Below are 18,366 nucleotides of genomic sequence, written 5' to 3'. Positions count from 1 at the left end.
ACTGTACTTTCATTGGCATCGCTGAACCCTCTGTCTTGATAATGTTGATGAGCATACTATTAATTGGTTGTACTTGAAATGTATTACTATTGCTACAGTGCTTTCACTTTGATAGTATCTTTAATCTCGTTGATCATTGTCATGATTTAGCCAAAGAGTCGACCACTACCGCTATTGTCCTATTTCACAACATCTTCCAAAATAAGTATCTATCTTTGAGAGTATAGTCAATCTAATATCTAATCTTCATTCATCAGAGCCAACCACCACTCAATATATTGACATTGCTGTCAACAAATGATATCTAATCTAACGTTGCATACTCTGTATCTATTAATAAATTAAAATTAGTTTGTTAGTTTAGTTTAGAATTATAGGAATGATCATTATCTCAATATTACTCTTCAATATGTATCTTTTTAGAACACAAAAAGTAAACTTGAAGAGTGAGTGAATACTGAAATCATTGACTGAGCTTACATTTGAATTGAATATTATAACTCATTACTTTCTTTAAATAATTATTATATTCTAAAGCTGTAACATCTTTTAAAAATGAAAAATAAATAAATATTGATATTATTATTACTATTGATAACCATATCTTAAGATCTTTAAAATGAGAGTAAAAACAAAAAAAAAAAAAAAAAAAAAAAAAACAATTTGTTGATCATAAACACTGAACATCAAAAGTATTATTTTTTTATTTTAATTGTTAACAACAAATTACAATCAATTAACTATAGCTTTATAAAACAAAAATTAGCATATTTTTATTTACCTCTATTATCATGCAAACTCTTGTAAAGATAATTTAAAAGGTTAGTTAACTTTTATTCTTATTTAATCTACACTCTATCTTTACTGTTTTTTATTCAATATAATATCGATTTAACTTGTTCGTAGACAAAATACAATATTAATAATGATTCATACAAATTGGATTACCAAATATTTAAACTTTAACATATAAATACACACCGACAAAATTATCATATATAATAATTAAATTAAAATAGAAATTATATCAACTATCGATGAAGCATAAATTACACAATTATTAAAAGTAACATAACAGAGAAACCTATACTTTGATTATACAATCCTATACACTAATGATTTCAAGCTACTGAATGTCATCACGATTATTCACACTTTATCTACAATGGGAAGTTGATTCTCAATTCAAATAGCTCATTTTATGCATTTATTTATACATTTCGCTTAATCATTCATTAGTTTCCCATTCATAGACATATATTTATTTTTTATTTATAAGTCCTATAAAATTTCAATAAATTAAATACTGTACTATCATTTATTAATTGATTTACTAATATTTTTAAACTTTAATGATTAGAATATGTTAATCATACAAACAAATATTCGAGACATTTTTGAATTCTTTGAAGGGATCTTTGAATAAGACATCTGCTCCACTGACAACACTTACTGTGCTTGAAGAACATATTTGATCTTTTTGTTGGCACGAATACAATCTTTTTCTAGTCTAGAGATGACAGTTTGGCCACAATTAATCGATTAAATCATTGTAGAAACTCTGGACAGTGATGCTATTCCTCTACTATCTACTTTTCAAACCTCAAATTAGAAGCATTGAAAACTTCTATTATTTGGTATGTATTGCTAAAATTATTTATTTATTACAAATGAATAACTAACTAACTAACCAACTAACCAACTATAGCTAACAAGAGAATCGATGAACTCATGGTGAAAGAGAGAGAAAACATTAATGAAGAAGCTACATTTATTTTTCTTGAACTAATTAATCATAGTTTCACATAACAACAAAGTCAACAACCGATTTAGATTTTCAAGAAAGTTTTGGTGGTGCTGCACCATTTGAAGTAGATGGCCATATTCATTTTTATTAAAAACTATTTAATCATTAAAACCATCCAACACACCTATTCACTCATTCAACCAATCAATCAACATCGATTCATCTAAGATTTATGATTTATTCATTAATTTTAAGAGCAACTCTATTGGAGGTGTCATATCAATTTGACAATGGAAGTGGTGATCACACCTATCGAAGCAACAGAGTGATAAGAAATCGGTTAAGGAGACTTACAGATCATTAGAAAGATGTATCGGATCAACATATTAAGAATATATAATTTATAATCAATTCACACTTCATCCGATATTTTGAAGAACACACCAACAAATTTCACCTATCAAACTATTCACTTGTTGCTTTTGTTGTAACTTTCTATTATCTACTTTTGGTTGTTGTTGTTGTTGTTGTTGTTGTTGTTGTTGTTGTTGTATCTTTATATTATTCAACCTACCCAAAGAATCCACAATTGTTGGCACATTGTACTGGGGCGGCGGTTTTCTGTGTAGAGTCTCCTTCCATTTTTATTGATTTGTATGACTATGTATAAATGATATATTTTATTTTTTCCCACCACCAAATTTTACCAAGAAAAAAAAATAAATTAGAATTAACATTCATTCATTTTTTTAATTCCTCTTTTCCAACAAATAACAATTTATTTATACGATTTTCCTTATTTATATATACCCACCATGTCCGAGCTCTTGAGGGCTCTCGAAATAATAAGAAAGTCAAAAATCAGTGAAGATGATAAGAAAGCATCCAGAGTTGTCCTTGAAAAGGATAATAATAAAGCAGCATTCATTATTGATGCAGAAGCCGATGGTGAAGATAATCTGAAATCCTACCTTGAAGGGATGATCAAACCTCCCACATCATCAGGTATGTAGTAGTAATATCTTCACCACAATACACTATTACCCATCACACATCATCATCATTATTATGCATAGTCTCGCCTCTTTTTTACATCATTGTCACATCCTACAACATCATTCACCTATTGTTATTTCAAAGTTCGTAATTACAACAAACACTTATTTATCTACTTTCTCTTTTAGTTGTTACACTTTGTAATCTCATATCTTTTGGTTGTATATTGTGCTTGATTAAAGCCACATCTGAAAGCACACCAATCACCTACAACACTTTATCCTTTACAATATCACACATACATTGTGAATCATAAGGTATTTCATGAAAAATTTAAACTAAATAATAATCATCATCATCATCATCATCATCATCATCATCATCATCATCATCATCATCATCATCATCATCATCATCATCATCATCATCATCATCATCATCATCATCATCATCATCATCATCATCATCATCATCATCATCATACAAAAAGAACACTCTGGTTAGCTAATATTCCTTTTTTTTCTTAAGTTGAAAGGAAACGTTTAGGGTCTAAGATTGAGAAAGTCATGGAATCTATGAAAAAGTCCAAGTTTGATGGTCCTATTGTATCTCTACCACGTGATCCTCTCAGTGCACTGATATCATCTCGTAAGAGGTTTGAGTTTACCGACGATAACACTCTAAAGTTGGTGAACAGAGATATTACAAACAAATTACACACGTTCATCAAATCAAATTATCGCAAATCAAGAGGAGTTTACATTCAAGGACCACAGGGAGTAGGTAAATCACATTCCATTTATCAAATAGTTGTCAAACTCCGAGTTGAAGCACCAAACAATCGTGTCATATACATCCAAGACTGTGCAAATTGGGCAGCTGGTGATCCCTATCTTTTTTTCGTACAGGCTCTGGAAACTGGATTTGGTCTGGCAGGAGATTCATTTATTAGAGACACTTACAATTCAATCATAAATGAAGAACAGTTATACTTGTTTATGGATAAATTATCAGATTATTGCAATGATCAAGATCTCTGTGTATATTTTATCTTTGATCAACACAACTCTCTCACCAACTCTCAAAGAACAAGTTGTCCCTTTTCAATAGTAGAGAGCTATCTTGTCAACAATATTGGTTGGTGTAACAATCTCGTAGTTGTATCTGGTTCTACAAACAACAATTACTATCTCAAAGTTGCCAAGGACAATGAATGGCCTGTGTTTTACTTTTTTGATGGTTTCTGTGACAATGAATTCAAGGAATGGGTAGAAATTCACAAACAAGATCTCGGTAACCTCACAAGTAGTGATATACAGACCATCAAAGATCTCACCAATTTTATTCCGTAAGTTTAGTTCAATCCAAAAATTAGAGTAGATTACTAATCAATCTAAATATTAGAATTGAACTCAAATATATATTAGACGAACAAAAGAAACAACAGAATCAACAATCACAATCACAATCACAATCACAAGTACAAGAACAAACACAAGGCTCCACTTTCAATAATGTTCTCACATCGTATAAGTCGTGGCGAAAATCACTGATCACTCAACAAGACAATTACTTTTCTAATGAGTTCCTTACAACCGACATTCTTCACAAAGAATATAGAAGAGCAATTGTATTTATGCAACACAATGTATCTGTAACAGACGAATCAATATTTCTCAACAAACAACTATTGTACAAAAGTCAGGAAGACCTCATATTGCCTCTTTTCCCATTGGTCAGAGATATTCTAATTATGCGTTATATGACACCCACCCATCTCGTTGTACAAGAGTTTTATCAATCTGTCTTTTCCAAGAAGATCTCGTTGACCAAAGATGCTGTTGGAAGAATCCTAGAGAAATATCTTATTGATACATTGTTGGAACACAACCTCTTACAAGTGCAGCCCGCACTGGTGACAGGAACAGATGACAGAAAAGGTGTTACCTGCTATAAATATGCCCTTTGTTCACAAGTCGTCTTTGCATGGGACATAGTCCAATATATCGTGGCTCAAAATGATTTATCACAAATCGATTGGTCTAAGCCCTCACTTATCATTCCTCGTGCCTCTAACTACAAGATGGCTGATTGGTTCTTCTGGAATCCTTCCTCAAAGACTCTGTCTGCTTTCCAGGTTACTATTGGTTCAAAACACGCTAGCAAATGGGCTGAATCCGGTCTCAGAACCCAATTCCAAAACTCTTGTCACTTTACTAAAGATATTTTTGTTTGGATTGTGAAGAATGATTTTGACTATAAACTGAAACACTTTATTAATCAATACTTTATTACCATTCCAGAATTAGCAAATAACAGAATGTTTGATTTACTTAAACAATTTACTGTATAAATTAATGGTTCTTATTTAATAAATAAATTCTTATAGATTTTTTATTTGTACATCTCTTCTTGACCTAAAATATTGTTTTCAGAGCATTATTTCTACATCACCATCATTCTAGTTAATAATAAGTGAAACCGACTATAGTACAGGCTTTATGATATATTTATCTAGATTGAAGGTATATAGATGTCTTAATATTTTATTATTCATACAATCAGTTTAAATTTTTTTTGAATAAATTAAATCCAATATTTTGATTTTTTATATTCACCTATGCTTTTCCTATCAGATAATTATAGAGTATTTATTTATTTATTTAAAATAATATATAAATAAATAAAGAGTATTTTAACAGTATTTCAATATTTAAAAAGAATTATTAATAATGTATAAAATTTCATATATAATAATATCAAAAGGTTTCTATGATTTATTAATAGTATTAATACATGGTTTTTATTAAATAATAATGGTTTTTTGTTGCTTATTATTATAAATGATTATAAAGAGAATATATTTCTTACACAAGTTCTTTCTATATCGAAATAAACATAGACAACAGCTCTCCAATAGTGGTCATTTAGATTACATATTTGATCTTCATTCAATCTACCTGGGTATCTAGACATTTCAGAAAGACATTTGAATACTTTGCTTCTACCAAGAAGATTCTCAACAATCACACGATACTTTGAATGTAAATTCGATAAAGGCATTTCAATTCCACCAGTGTTTATAATATTGAAAGCCTCCATTCCTCTAAAACCATTGTCACCCAATAAGATATCTCCTATGTCAAGATATATATGACGCCACTCATTGTATGTGAGATGAATAATGGTATCATCTTTAACTCTACCAGGAAAGGCCTTTGACATGTATAAGATTGTACCAGAAGTGATGGATACAATACAACAACTAACATTTTGAATCTTTTATCTGGTAAATTGTAGAGTTCTATAACTACCTTATTATTACTATAAACCTCTATTTTAAATGTTAAATAAATGACAAAGTATTTAAATGAATGATTAATGTGTTGGTAAAAAATTAGATTTATTTATTATTTCTTCTTCCACGTCTTGATTTAGTTCACCTGTTTGGGTGCTGATTTTTTCTTTCCTTTATTATTATTTTCATCATCATTCTCTCCATCATCGTCATCATCATCACCATCACACCATCTTCATCTTTGCTGACATTCTTTGTTGTCTTTCTCTTCTTCTTTGGTGATGCAAAGTCATTTATAAACTTACCTCTAGCAGAGAGAGCGACTAAGTATCTTATAAGATGATACATATTAAAAAAACTCTTTGTAACAACCACAGTACGGTCAATGTATTGGCTGGCAACTTACAATGTCTCTTCTTATGGCTGTTAGGCTGATTGATGTTAGCGTAACAGTGTTTGGCATTGTGACTCAGTACTCATAATCATGATATATAAATAATAATATAATACTATTTGAATAAATATTTATGTAATTGAAAGACGTTTAAAGCAATAACTTACAATAACTCACATTATAGGATGTACTTAGGAATTTGTAGGCAAAGCAAAAATATAGAAATATTTAATAATTTAAATATTATCCTAACTGAAATCAGTCAAAATTCCCTATTATTTTTCAATTTTTATTCAACTCACATCCTAGCACTTCCTGGTCACAGTCTCCGTGCAATACAATTGGATTGAAAAAATTGTTTTTTATTCAGTTATCATTTTGAATTTTGTGTTACTCTATTTTTTCTTTGTCTTTTTCGGTACCATCTGGAAGAGTGAAATCGATGGTAATGGGATATACTTTTTTCTTGAACAATTGCATATCCTTGTGGTCAGGATCTACTTTTAATAGATTGGTCATACAAGTATGGTCAGAGCTAAGAACCGTATCCGTTTCAAAAGTGTAGATAAGCCTTCCACCCATAGAACTTTCAAAGTTGACATTGAAAAAACTGAACTATCAAAAGCAATAAAAATAGTTCAAGCAGAACAAGGTAAATAAAATATTTATGTATTTTGAATAGTTTAAAATAACTAAAAGTTATTATTTCAGTGCTTGTAGATAATGGATATGATACAAATGATCATCAAGAGGATGATGATGAAGCAGAAGAAGAAGAAGAAAGTGAAGTAGAAGAAGAGGATCCAGTTGTTTCTAAGAAGAAAGCAAAACAACATCTTTCATTGTGTCTTATCAAGCTGCGCAGATATTCGTGGAAGAAATATATTCGATCACAACATTAAAGCAAGGGAACATAATGTTTACCTAATTACTCGGACATTGCACATTAAAGAAATTTCTCAAATATTAATAAATTCATTCACAATATCATATAGTAATTTTTATTACTATTTGAGAAGTTTCTTTAATCTGGTACATTTTAATGTTAACTAATACATTTAAAAGTAAATTAATACATCGATAGACACTAATACAAGTTAACATGTGGAACGAAGAAAATTTACTAAATATAGTAATTTACATACATTAGATGTATTAAATTAAAGAACTGGTACATTTAAAAAAAAAAGTCCATTTAAATTTAATTAATCCAACTAAAATTTTTAATACATCTTTCACAGTAGAACAACTTGAATTTGGATTTCATTTCATCCTTTAATAATTTCATATTTTTTCAGAAATGACACAAGAAAGGATTAAAATATGAAATAGGAGTTCGTACAGATTCTGGTTTAGCCTGTTGGTTGGGTGATCCTTACCGTGGAGGTGAACATGACATCAACTTTCTTTTGGATGGGGGAGTTGTTGAACGAATTGGATAAAGATGAAATCATTTTTGCTGACAAGGGTTATCAAGGTGTTTCTGTAGAGGTTATAACACCAATCAAAGGAAAGATTTTAAGTAGTGAATCTGAAACTCTAAACGTATATCTTTCAAGTATAAGACAAATTGATTTAATTGTTTAAATTGGTGGCATCCAAATGGTTGTATGATTATATGAAACAAAGGCAATTAATTTTACTACCATTTGACAAACTGTTTTATAGAGAGCCGAGTGTGCTTTTAATAAAAAGAACCAAATGACATAGTAGATTCGATATCAATGATTTGATATATTTGTAAATTGATTACAAATCCATTATTCAAATTTGATATTGAAACTGAAATCCAATAAAACATTTTGCAACATTAAATTTTAATTTTTTCATACGAAATTTCTTAAATTGAATAATTATACTCTTAGAATATTAATCAACTTCTCAATCTTATCTCGAGAAGGATTTGATAACATTCGAATGGTAAATTTTACAATGAAAAAAAAATCTAGAAAAATAAAATCATGATTTTTAGATATTTGGTAAAAACAGATAAAATTTAGGATTCTTATGTATCGAAAAAAAAGATTTCAATTCAATTTCGTATTCTTATTCTTAAAATAAAATAATTAATTAATATTACCAACAATGCCGAGTATAAATAGAATTCTTATATTCCACAAAAACTATTATTTAAAACATCAACAAGATGAATAAGAATTTCATTTTAATTTTATTACTTAGCACTTTATTCTTCTCTGCAGTTTTCTCATTATCAGTTAGAGTAAGAAAGACCGATGACGGTACTTATGATGATGGCAATTTAGGAACAAAGTCAGCCCAAGATTTACATCATACATCGACCACTCGTAAACATACCTCTTCGGATTCAGTTTCTGGCACTGGTATCACTGGAACTGGTGTCACTGGTTCAGGTTCAGCTACAGCTTCATCTGGTGATGGTTGTCCCACAAGTGGATACAGCTCTGGTTCCGACTCTACTTCTTCCTCAGATGGTGGCCATGGTGAAACAATGGGAAGCTGGAAATCAAACCATGTCAACCGTTGCGCAGATACTAGTGGTGGTAGCAGTGGTAGTGGAGGTAGTGGTAGTAGTGGTAGTGGAGGTAGTGGTAGTAGTGGTAGTGGAGGTAGTGGTAGTGGAAGTTCGTCAGATGGTGGTCATGGTGAAACAATGGGAAGTTGGAAATCAATGCACATTCCACGTCCCAATTAAATATTGGTACCAATATTTATCAATGTTTAACTATCTATCTTTAGATAAGTTCAGAAAATTATAAAAATAAAAAACAAATAAAAAAAAAAACAAATTATTTATGTACATTATTTCTCAACATATTTATTTATTTTAGATTGATTGCTTGATATAACGAAACGATAAATTAATTTGGAATTAAAATGAACAACCAACCATAAATTATAAACCAATAAATTCTTAATATTTGGTAAGAGTAGTTCTTAAACAAAATTTTTCAATATAGAGCTTAGGGTAAATCGTAACTACTATTGAATGTATATTTAGCAGTCTAAAACCAAAAACTTATTAGAAACCGAGAATCTGTGAAAGTGAAATAAAAAAAAATTATTATTATAAGTTTTTTACAACCTGTTGAATTTGTTCGTAAAATACCAAAACAAAAGCTCCTCCCAAACTTCTAATTGAATTGGAGAAAGAGCCTTTGAAGAAACCATATAGACCTTCTCTTTGAGCAACCTTCCTCCAACAATCAAAAGAGCTTGAATAGAGCATGTTAGTTCGACCTTGTTGCATCATCATTCTTCTACGTACCTAAAAAAAAAAATTTTAGATAATATTAAAAGATATAAAAAAGAGTAGACTTACCGTACCGAAAGGGTAATAAAGAATACCAGCAGCAGTGACAACAGCTTGAGCAGTTAACCATTTTTGAAATAAATTAGCCTTCTTTGGATCTTTGAGGAGGAATTCCTTTGCGGTGGCATATCCACCAAAGAATATTGAACGGTATACCGTGATACCTCCGATTGATATACCAAAACCACGATACAAACCACTCAAACCGTCTCGCTTGTAGATGGAAGATATACAGTTTCCTAAACCAGTGAATTGACGTGTAAATCCAGAACCTTTATCTTGAGCCAAACGTATACGAGAATAGTCCACTGGATATGTAATGAGCAAAGAGGTGAACCCAGCAAAACCACCAGACATCAAATTACCAATAAAAAACTTTTGAGGGTCTTGCTTTGCTTTGTAACGAACAAAGTAATTCTTATAAAATTCATTGAATGCAAAGTTAAAAGAAGAAGAAGGGAAATATCCAATACAACGGTTAAGATTACCTTTCCTACAATAAAAAAAAACATTCAGACTCTTTGAAATATAATCTTTTTATATATATTTCTAAAATTACCAAAAAGTCAAGAGACCTTCTTCCTTTGCGACTCTTACAAAACAATCAGTGAGACTCTTGTAATTCTTACCAGGAACAATTAACAAAAGCTTTAACCTTTCCAATGGAGTTCCCATTGTCATTGATATACTACCAGCAGTACCCCCTATTAAAAAGTCCTTTATGAAGATAAAAACTGAATCTTTCTTCCTTTCTTGAGACATTTCTTGGTGAATTATTATGATATAAGTATTTGTAAAAGCCTATCACAAAAAATTATTTGTTTTTGATCTTTTGTTGTTGATTTCAAAAAAAAAAAAAAAAAACAAATTCTTTCTTCTTACCAGATTTTGCCTATTTACATTTACCATGACTATTTAAATACAAAGTGCACTGGAAATGATCTGAAGATTTTTATGCAAAAACAAAAAAATTATTTTAGAAACTCGTTTTTTTTTTTTTTTTTTTTTGTTTTGTTTTTAGTTGTTCCTAAATAATGTAGTCTTTTTAATCATTGAAGGAATAAAAAGGTTGTAGGTTTAGGATCCCAATTGTTTCTTAGAATCTTCAACCTTCTCCGTATAATAAAAGTATACATTGTCAAAATCGATTTTAACGTCAATTTTGGGTCGTTGATCCTTCGTTGAAAATGTTCGGACGAGATCATAGAAATGAAAAAAATCTGCATCGTTTTTTTATGGGAGTGGTTTGACAAATAACTTTCGAAAGAAAAAAAAATAAAAAAAAAAACTATTTATTGTCACTGCGATCAGTTGACTTCAGGGTCATCTATTATTTTAGGAGGTTCTTGTTTGTCGATCCAAAATGTTGGTTCTAGAGTTTTGAGATGTGCTTGTTCAAAGTAGTGGAACGATAGATCGTGAAATATAAATTTGGTTGGATAGTTGGTTGGTAGTGGTGTTTCTTTATATTGTTTGTATAATTTCTTGGTGTAACAATATGGAAGATACTCTTGATCTGGTGGCAGATGCATTTCGTTGTAACGATCAAAGCTATTTCCAAGGATAATCGTTTGTCGTAGTGATGAAATCGAAAAGTTTGCCCACAATACATTATCATATAGCTTACGAGGACAAAAAGGCATGTAAAACAAGGTGTATCGATCGATTAAATCTGTGTTGATCTGTCTTTTTGCTTCTTCATTGATAGTGATCAGTTTAATTTGGAAATGTTCAACCAATCGTTTATCGGATTCAGACATCACTGGGTCAAATATATATACTGTAGTATCACCATTATCAAACTAAATAATAAAAGTTGTTAGTAAGACTAAAATTTCATTAATAAAATATTATAGATATATCATACACTAAAATAATTCTTTAAAGCAATGATCAATGCAAACTGTTCTTGACATTTCTTTGATGATTGACAACTACCTATTCCATAACAGATAATCTCAGCTAAATTCTTGAATAGTGGTATCAACTTTTCATTCTCGACTATATCTTTAAAGAATTGTGTATCTTTAATAGTCTCACTTTTGTTATTCAAATATGTTAGAATTTAAATAAAAGATCGTCGGTATTTTATAAAAACATACATTGATTTATTTATATTCGAAAGTAATTGTTGATATAATTCTTCATCTGTTTTTAAAGCATATGTTTCTTTCTTTTTATTGATGTTACCACTTGTAGAACTACTCAGTTTGCTATTACTCTTTAAAAGTTGTTGTTGTTTTGCTATATGATTATCTCTTATTTGTTTATTCTTTAAATTATCATTTTTATTTGGTAGTAATTTATTATTTAATGGTTTATTAGCATCTTCTTTATATAATTTATTCTTTCTACCTTTTAAAACCAATTTGAAACCATCATCATCCATTTTCTTACTTTTAAATAATAATTCCCATTAAAAACGAACAACAATTCTTTGTTATTTTTATTTTTTTCAAAATTTTTAAAAAACTTATTGAAAAGATGATTTATGTTAAAGATTTTAATATTATTTATTATTTTTTTTTTAGTTTACAAAAGAGATGATGATTGGTAGAAGAAGAAGAGGAAATAATAAAGATGATGGATATAATTTGGATGAAGATCAAGACCCAGATCATGTTTTGCAATTAAATGATCAAGGTACCAACAAGTACAAATGGGAGAGTCAATTCGAGAGGACATGGGATGACATTGAAGAAGATGAATCTGGTTTGAGACCATCGCTGCAGGAAGAGCGTATCATGAGGACAAGACGACAGAGAATAGATGCTCAACGTGTTCGTAGAGGAATGCAGCGTCATATCTGTCTCATCGTAGATCTTTCAAAGACTTTGGCATCTCAAGACATGAAACCATCACGTCATCAATGCCTTTTAAATTCATCGGAATCGTTCATCAAAGAATTCTTTGATCAAAATCCAATATCACAGATCTCATTGATTGTCACAAAGAACTCGAAAGCAGAGAAACTAACTGAACTCAATGGCAACCCAAACAGACACATCACAGCATTGAAAAATACTTCTGCAATGGAAGGTGATCCATCCATTCAAAATAGTTTAGAAGTTGCAATATCAACATTAAGGTAATTAAATAGTATATAAACTATTATATATTCCAAACTAATTGTTTTTTTATTTTATTTATTATAATAAACAGTCATGTACCAAAATATGGAAGTAGAGAAATCATTGTTATTTATTCTAGTTTGACAACCTGTGACCCAGGAGATTTAACAAAAACTATAGAGATCCTAAAGAACGAACAGATTAGAGTGTCTTTTATTCATATGGCAGCAGAGTTGTTTATTTGCAAGCATATCTCCGAACAGACCCATGGCACTATGAAAGTGGTACTGAATGAAGAGCATTTCAACGAGTGTCTGATGCTACATTGTCAGCCACCACCAACATTCGGAAAGACAGAAGCAGCACTCGTAGAGATGGGATTCCCACAGCAACATACATCTAGTATACCAATGATGTGCATGTGTCATGAGCAACTAAGGTACGTTGGGTACACATGTCCGCGTTGTTCCAGCAAATTCTGTGAACTTCCAACCGACTGTCAAATTTGTAATCTATCGTTAGTCTCGTCACCACATCTCGCCAGATCCTATCACCATCTATTCCAAGTCCCTCTTTTCACAGAGATCAATTGGAGGTATGTACCAACTCAAAGCGCTATTTAAATTCATATTGATCGCTAACATCCAGTTTATGATGAAAACAGAGAGTTGAAAACAGAGATATCATGTTTTGGATGTCTAACCGTTCCAAAGTCTTCTTCATTGTTTTTTGGTTGTCCAAGATGTAAACAATCATTCTGTTTTGAATGTGATCAATTTATACATGAATCACTGCACAATTGTCCTGGTTGCGAAAATAATTTAAATACCAACGAAAATGATGTAAATAATAATAGCAATCATAGTCAAAATGGTAATGATCATGGTAGTGACCAACCCATCTCTCAATAAATAAATATAAAGCAAAAAAAAAATTTTTAAAAAAACTTTTGTTTTTCTTATTTTTATTTTTCTACTTAGCTAACTGATCAGTTAAAGTATAAATGTTAAAATATAAATGTTAAAAATAAATAATAATTTTATAAGATATATGTCATCATCATCACTCTCTACTATTGTAAAGTTAAAAGTTAATGTTCATCCCAATGCAAAACAATCTTCTGTAGTATCTGTAAATGAGCTTGCAGATTCTGTAGATATAAGAATTTCACAACCACCCACAGAGGGTAGAGCAAATGAAGAGGTTATTGAATATCTATCAGAGGTACGTATAGAATTATTATCAGTATGTATCCCAAGCAACAAACTAATGTTTATGCTTTAGATCCTGTCTATCAAGAAAAGACATATTCAAGTAGAGCAAGGACACAAAAGTAGAAACAAATTGATCACAATAGATTTCACAGACCAAGAAAAGCATAGTTTAAAAAACAAAGAGTCTTTATTGAATTTATTAAAACAAAATGTGCTCCAAAAATAAAAATATTTGTAAATGTTGTTTTTTTTTTTTTTTTGATCGATCAAAAAATCAACAAAAAATTTTCAAAGATTGTTTCAATAAAAAGTTTAATTTTTTCTCTAAAGAAAAAAATCAGAATCTTAATAATTTTTTTGTATTTTTTGATATTAATTTTCTTTTTTATTTTTATTTTTATAATATTTGTATTTATATTTGTTTTCAAAATGGATATGGAAAACAACACAATAGTTGAGAAAGAAGGTTCTACCTTGACGATTCCAGAGAACAGAACACACACAGGATCTGATATTGCACCATTTACAGAGTTCCCAAATCACCACGAAATCAATGTGAATCCATCTAGACGTGACTTGAACTTGCAAACCTCCTATGGTTTCTTGGTCGACAATTTATTGTCACCCGAGGAGTGTCAGTATGTATTAATAATAATAAAAACCACATTAGGTGATTTTTTATTTTTTTTTATTTTAAATTTTAATAATAGAATTTTTTATATTTATTAGATTTTATATTGATGAGTCATTAAAGAAAGGATATAGAACAATAGAAAAAGAATTCCCAAAGGAATACAGAAACAACACAAGATATCTTGGTAAATGTAAAACTTTATCAAATGTTTTATGGACACGTTTACAGTAAGTTGAGTATGAAACCAAAAGTTTAATATTTTGTAGCTTATCAAATTGATTTTTTTTTTTTTTTTTTTTTCCTTTTAAAGACATCATTTTAAGACTGAAGAGGTAGAGAATATTAAGCCATATGGTTTCGATCAGGATGGTATTTGGATTCCTTTGGGTTTGGATGACTGCTTTACTTTTGGTCGATATGAGCCAGGTGGTCGTTTCAAGCCACATTTAGACGCGACTTATGCAGAGTCACCAGATACTCGTAGTATCTATACCATGCAGATCTACTTGAACGACGACTACAACGGTGGAAAGACCAATTTTTACTTACCTGCCAATCCACTCGAGTTGGACAAACATGTAATGACAGAGTCCGTGCAACCAAAGCGTGGAACAGCATTGATCTTCAATCACGATACTCTCCATGAGGGTGCAGAGGTAACTAGCGGAGTCAAGTTCATTCTACGTGTCGATATGATGTTCTTGCGTATCAAAAGAGGCAATGACATGCCAGCAGACCAAAAAGAAAAGTTACAACGTGCACGTGAATTGTTCTTCAAGGCCGATAGCCTAGAGAAAGATACAGGTGATTTGGTATCTGCCATCGAAACCTATGTAAAAGCTCAGATGTTATTGGCTGAACTACCATCTGTCGACTCTCCAGTATCCACTTCTACCACTTCAACCACTACCACCACCGACAAGTCACCATCAGCTATCGTTAAAACATTAGCAAAGCAAGATGCTACCATCTATGCTCTACCGGAAATCATTCTTTTCAATATTTTGGTAACTTGTTCACTCAAGGATATCATTAACTTTAGAAGCACATGCAAATCAATGTACAAGACACTCACAAAGAATGCACTCTGGAAGAAGGTTTATATCAAGCTCTACTCGTACGAGTCATTTATCTTTGAGGAGCCGAATGCCGAATTGCTCGACAAACCAAAAACCAAAGTATCACTTCTTGGCAGCATCACCAAGAAATTCCAACGTATGGAAGTTACACCTACCGAACCTAGATGTTGGTTTATCACTGTACAGAATATTCACTCTGCGCATGTTCGAAACAATTTTGTGTTCCTCGATATCGGTAGAAACATTACCAAGTACTGTCTTTTGAACTCCAGTCATCAAGTTTTACCGTCTCGTGCCAGTATCCATTACGAATATGCACCTCACTATGCAATGTCATCGTTTGATCGTGAGTATTGGAATGTAGGATACAATGCATCGGCAAATCACCAGATTCCAATCGAGAAGGGTGAGTTTGATGTCGGTCGTGTGCAATGTACCATTGAGATTATCAAGCATTGCTTTCACTCATTCTCAAAGAGACTATCCTCAACACACCCATATGTACTTGCACTGACACCACCAATGATAAACAAAGCACATCAACAAAACCATCTTGTAAATCTTCGTAGAAAGCAACACAATGAGTTGGTACTCTACAAAGATGCAGGTCTATGTGTTCTCCAATCACACGGTATAGAATCTGGTATTGTCGTAATGGTTGGTGTATCTGCGACCTTTATCATCAATTACTCAAAGGGTAAAATGCTCTCACACGTGGATTTCGCTGTCAACGGTACCACAGTGGTCAACTATGTCAAAGATAAAAATGTGGCCTATCAAAAACCAAAGGAAATTCAACATTTATTCGTCAACCGAACGACCTACGACACAAGACCTGCAGATTTGATCGACGAATGGTATAAGCATGTCAGTGTCTCGATGGAATACCAAAAGGATGCAACCAAGTCATCGATTGGTGAATCACTCTTTTACTCTGCACCAGAGCTCTTCTTCAACCCCGGACTTGACAACATTCAGTCTGTCGGAATAGTAGAGGCAATTGTCAACGCCTACGCCGAGATTCCAGAAGCCGAGAAACCAAATATCAAGAATGTTGTCTTAACTGGTGGAATTGTTAAAATACCAAGTAAGTTTGAATTCACCTGTCTTTTATTGACAAACTAACATACTAACAATACGCTACTATATTCATTTTATATTAGACTTTAACAAAAGATTGACTCGAGATTTAAGTATTGTTAATCCCGAGCTAGTCGTTCTCCAGTCAGAGGATCCACTATTTGATACTTTGAGAGGTGCCAAGATAGATCAGTCTCTGTCGAAATCACTTCACTCCCACTTAAACACTCATGCCAAGTGGAAGAAAGAAAATAAAAAATAAAATAAAAAAACGGTCAAAGAGTTTTCCCAAAAAATATCCAAATTGAATGTTGAAAAAAAAAAATTTTGTTGTGCATCCGAAAAAAAACAAAAAAACAAACAGAAACACATCTTAAAATAGTTTGAAAAACCTATTTTATTATTTTTCAATAAATTACCAATTTTATGTATATTTGTAACAATAATTACTTGTACAAACCAAAGTGTAGTTAATTTCAAACAAATTATATAATATATCAACAACATATTTGTAAAAAAAAAAAAAAACCCAATATTTATATAAACTAAAATCATAACCACATATCAATTTATTTATAAAACACAGATAGTTACAACTATAATATTGTAATGATTAATATACATATATCATCGTAGAGTGGAATCAAAAATATCAAAATGGGCGGTATATTTTCAAAGGGATACCTCCCTGAGCTACCTAAGGGTTCCATGATTAAGCTAGGTATAATAGGATTAGAAAACTCTGGCAAGGTAATATCTTACAAACAACTAGCAGCAGCAGCAGCAGCAGCAACAACAACAATTGTTGATATCAAGATATATTTCTAATATAATTATAATGTATACAGACTACATTGTTAAATAAATTTATAGACTCCTCAGCAAAGAAATCGATAGAATCAATCATTGTTTCAATGGGCGTTAACATTGAATCCATATATTATAAGGGTTGGGAAGTTTTTGCAGGTGATCTTTTGTATCCCAATTACATTCGGAAGTCATACAAACCATATCTAATGTCGTGTGATGTAGTTATATTCGTTGTGGATTCATCGGATTATCTTCAAATCTCAGCAGCCAAGGAGCAGATCGATTTGCTCCTCTCTGAGAATTGTATTAATAGCAGTGTATTTCTAGTGTTGGCCAACAAACAAGATCTAAAAAAGCGAATTGCACCAGTACAACTCGAAAACTATCTCGAACTTTACAGATTGAACGTTCCATGGAAGTGCATACCAACATCGGTCGAGTCGGAAATTGGTATCGAAGACTCTATAAAATGGATACTAGAGAATACTATCACAAGAACTGTACCTATTGTTTAAATTATATAACCTATATTCAACATCCTCCTTCCCTCCCTCCCAACCTCCATCACAACACAACACACAACAACATATTTATTTATAGTAATTATACGATCATTCATGAATATTTTAATTGAATTATTTTATTTTTAAACAAAGATCAATAGTAATAATAATAATAAAATAATAACAACAACAACAACAATAATAATAATAATATAATAATCAAAGTCAAAACAAACAACAATAATATA

The 18,366-nt window shown here is 31.1% G+C and overlaps 10 protein-coding genes across 10 annotated transcripts; 7 read left to right on the top strand and 3 right to left on the bottom strand.

The window, feature by feature from the left end:
• Positions 1-304: 304 nt before the first annotated feature.
• On the bottom strand, positions 305-1,395 carry PPL_00845 (uncharacterized protein; the record flags this gene model as incomplete). Its single annotated transcript, XM_020571865.1, has 3 exons — positions 305-330; positions 481-546; positions 1,377-1,395. 3 exons carry the CDS (start codon positions 1,393-1,395, stop codon positions 305-307), a joined length of 111 nt encoding a protein of 36 aa, XP_020438388.1.
• Positions 1,396-1,571: 176 nt separating this feature from the next.
• PPL_00844 (uncharacterized protein) lies at positions 1,572-5,096 on the top strand (the record flags this gene model as incomplete). Its single annotated transcript, XM_020571864.1, has 7 exons — positions 1,572-1,637; positions 1,800-1,871; positions 2,602-2,756; positions 2,824-2,890; positions 2,986-3,242; positions 3,279-4,091; positions 4,148-5,096. 7 exons carry the CDS (start codon positions 1,572-1,574, stop codon positions 5,094-5,096), a joined length of 2,379 nt encoding a protein of 792 aa, XP_020438387.1.
• A 494-nt stretch (positions 5,097-5,590) lies between these two features.
• PPL_00843 (uncharacterized protein) lies at positions 5,591-6,389 on the bottom strand (the record flags this gene model as incomplete). The annotated part of the gene is made up of 3 exons (XM_020571863.1): positions 5,591-6,022; positions 6,058-6,077; positions 6,272-6,389. 3 exons carry the CDS (start codon positions 6,387-6,389, stop codon positions 5,591-5,593), a joined length of 570 nt encoding a protein of 189 aa, XP_020438386.1.
• Positions 6,390-6,448: 59 nt separating this feature from the next.
• PPL_00842 (uncharacterized protein) lies at positions 6,449-7,755 on the top strand (the record flags this gene model as incomplete). The annotated part of the gene is made up of 4 exons (XM_020571862.1): positions 6,449-6,466; positions 6,946-7,087; positions 7,147-7,279; positions 7,734-7,755. The coding sequence occupies 4 exons, from the start codon at positions 6,449-6,451 to the stop codon at positions 7,753-7,755; spliced, it is 315 nt and encodes a 104-aa protein (XP_020438385.1).
• A 72-nt stretch (positions 7,756-7,827) lies between these two features.
• Positions 7,828-8,022, top strand: PPL_00841 (uncharacterized protein; the record flags this gene model as incomplete). Its single annotated transcript, XM_020571861.1, has 1 exon — positions 7,828-8,022. One exon carries the CDS (start codon positions 7,828-7,830, stop codon positions 8,020-8,022), a length of 195 nt encoding a protein of 64 aa, XP_020438384.1.
• A 559-nt stretch (positions 8,023-8,581) lies between these two features.
• Positions 8,582-9,109, top strand: PPL_00840 (uncharacterized protein; the record flags this gene model as incomplete). The annotated part of the gene is made up of 1 exon (XM_020571860.1): positions 8,582-9,109. The coding sequence occupies one exon, from the start codon at positions 8,582-8,584 to the stop codon at positions 9,107-9,109; it is 528 nt and encodes a 175-aa protein (XP_020438383.1).
• Positions 9,110-9,377: 268 nt separating this feature from the next.
• On the bottom strand, positions 9,378-12,116 carry PPL_00839 (uncharacterized protein; the record flags this gene model as incomplete). Its single annotated transcript, XM_020571859.1, has 7 exons — positions 9,378-9,419; positions 9,497-9,682; positions 9,737-10,220; positions 10,287-10,444; positions 11,044-11,529; positions 11,595-11,766; positions 11,830-12,116. The coding sequence occupies 7 exons, from the start codon at positions 12,114-12,116 to the stop codon at positions 9,378-9,380; spliced, it is 1,815 nt and encodes a 604-aa protein (XP_020438382.1).
• A 95-nt stretch (positions 12,117-12,211) lies between these two features.
• Positions 12,212-13,709, top strand: gtf2h2 (TFIIH subunit; the record flags this gene model as incomplete). Its single annotated transcript, XM_020571858.1, has 4 exons — positions 12,212-12,220; positions 12,259-12,815; positions 12,890-13,393; positions 13,463-13,709. The coding sequence occupies 4 exons, from the start codon at positions 12,212-12,214 to the stop codon at positions 13,707-13,709; spliced, it is 1,317 nt and encodes a 438-aa protein (XP_020438381.1).
• Positions 13,710-13,848: 139 nt separating this feature from the next.
• Positions 13,849-14,135, top strand: PPL_00837 (DUF167 domain-containing protein; the record flags this gene model as incomplete). The annotated part of the gene is made up of 2 exons (XM_020571857.1): positions 13,849-14,022; positions 14,058-14,135. 2 exons carry the CDS (start codon positions 13,849-13,851, stop codon positions 14,133-14,135), a joined length of 252 nt encoding a protein of 83 aa, XP_020438380.1.
• Positions 14,136-14,441: 306 nt separating this feature from the next.
• On the top strand, positions 14,442-18,130 carry PPL_00836 (uncharacterized protein; the record flags this gene model as incomplete). The annotated part of the gene is made up of 4 exons (XM_020571856.1): positions 14,442-14,650; positions 14,742-14,873; positions 14,957-16,812; positions 17,679-18,130. The coding sequence occupies 4 exons, from the start codon at positions 14,442-14,444 to the stop codon at positions 18,128-18,130; spliced, it is 2,649 nt and encodes an 882-aa protein (XP_020438379.1).
• Positions 18,131-18,366: the final 236 nt, after the last annotated feature.

The sequence above is a fragment of the Heterostelium album genome (assembly GCF_000004825.1).
Source record: "Heterostelium album PN500 unplaced genomic scaffold PPL_scaffold1, whole genome shotgun sequence".
NCBI lineage: Eukaryota > Evosea > Eumycetozoa > Acytosteliales > Acytosteliaceae > Heterostelium > Heterostelium album.
This window is presented reverse-complemented; position numbering and strand designations above follow the sequence as displayed.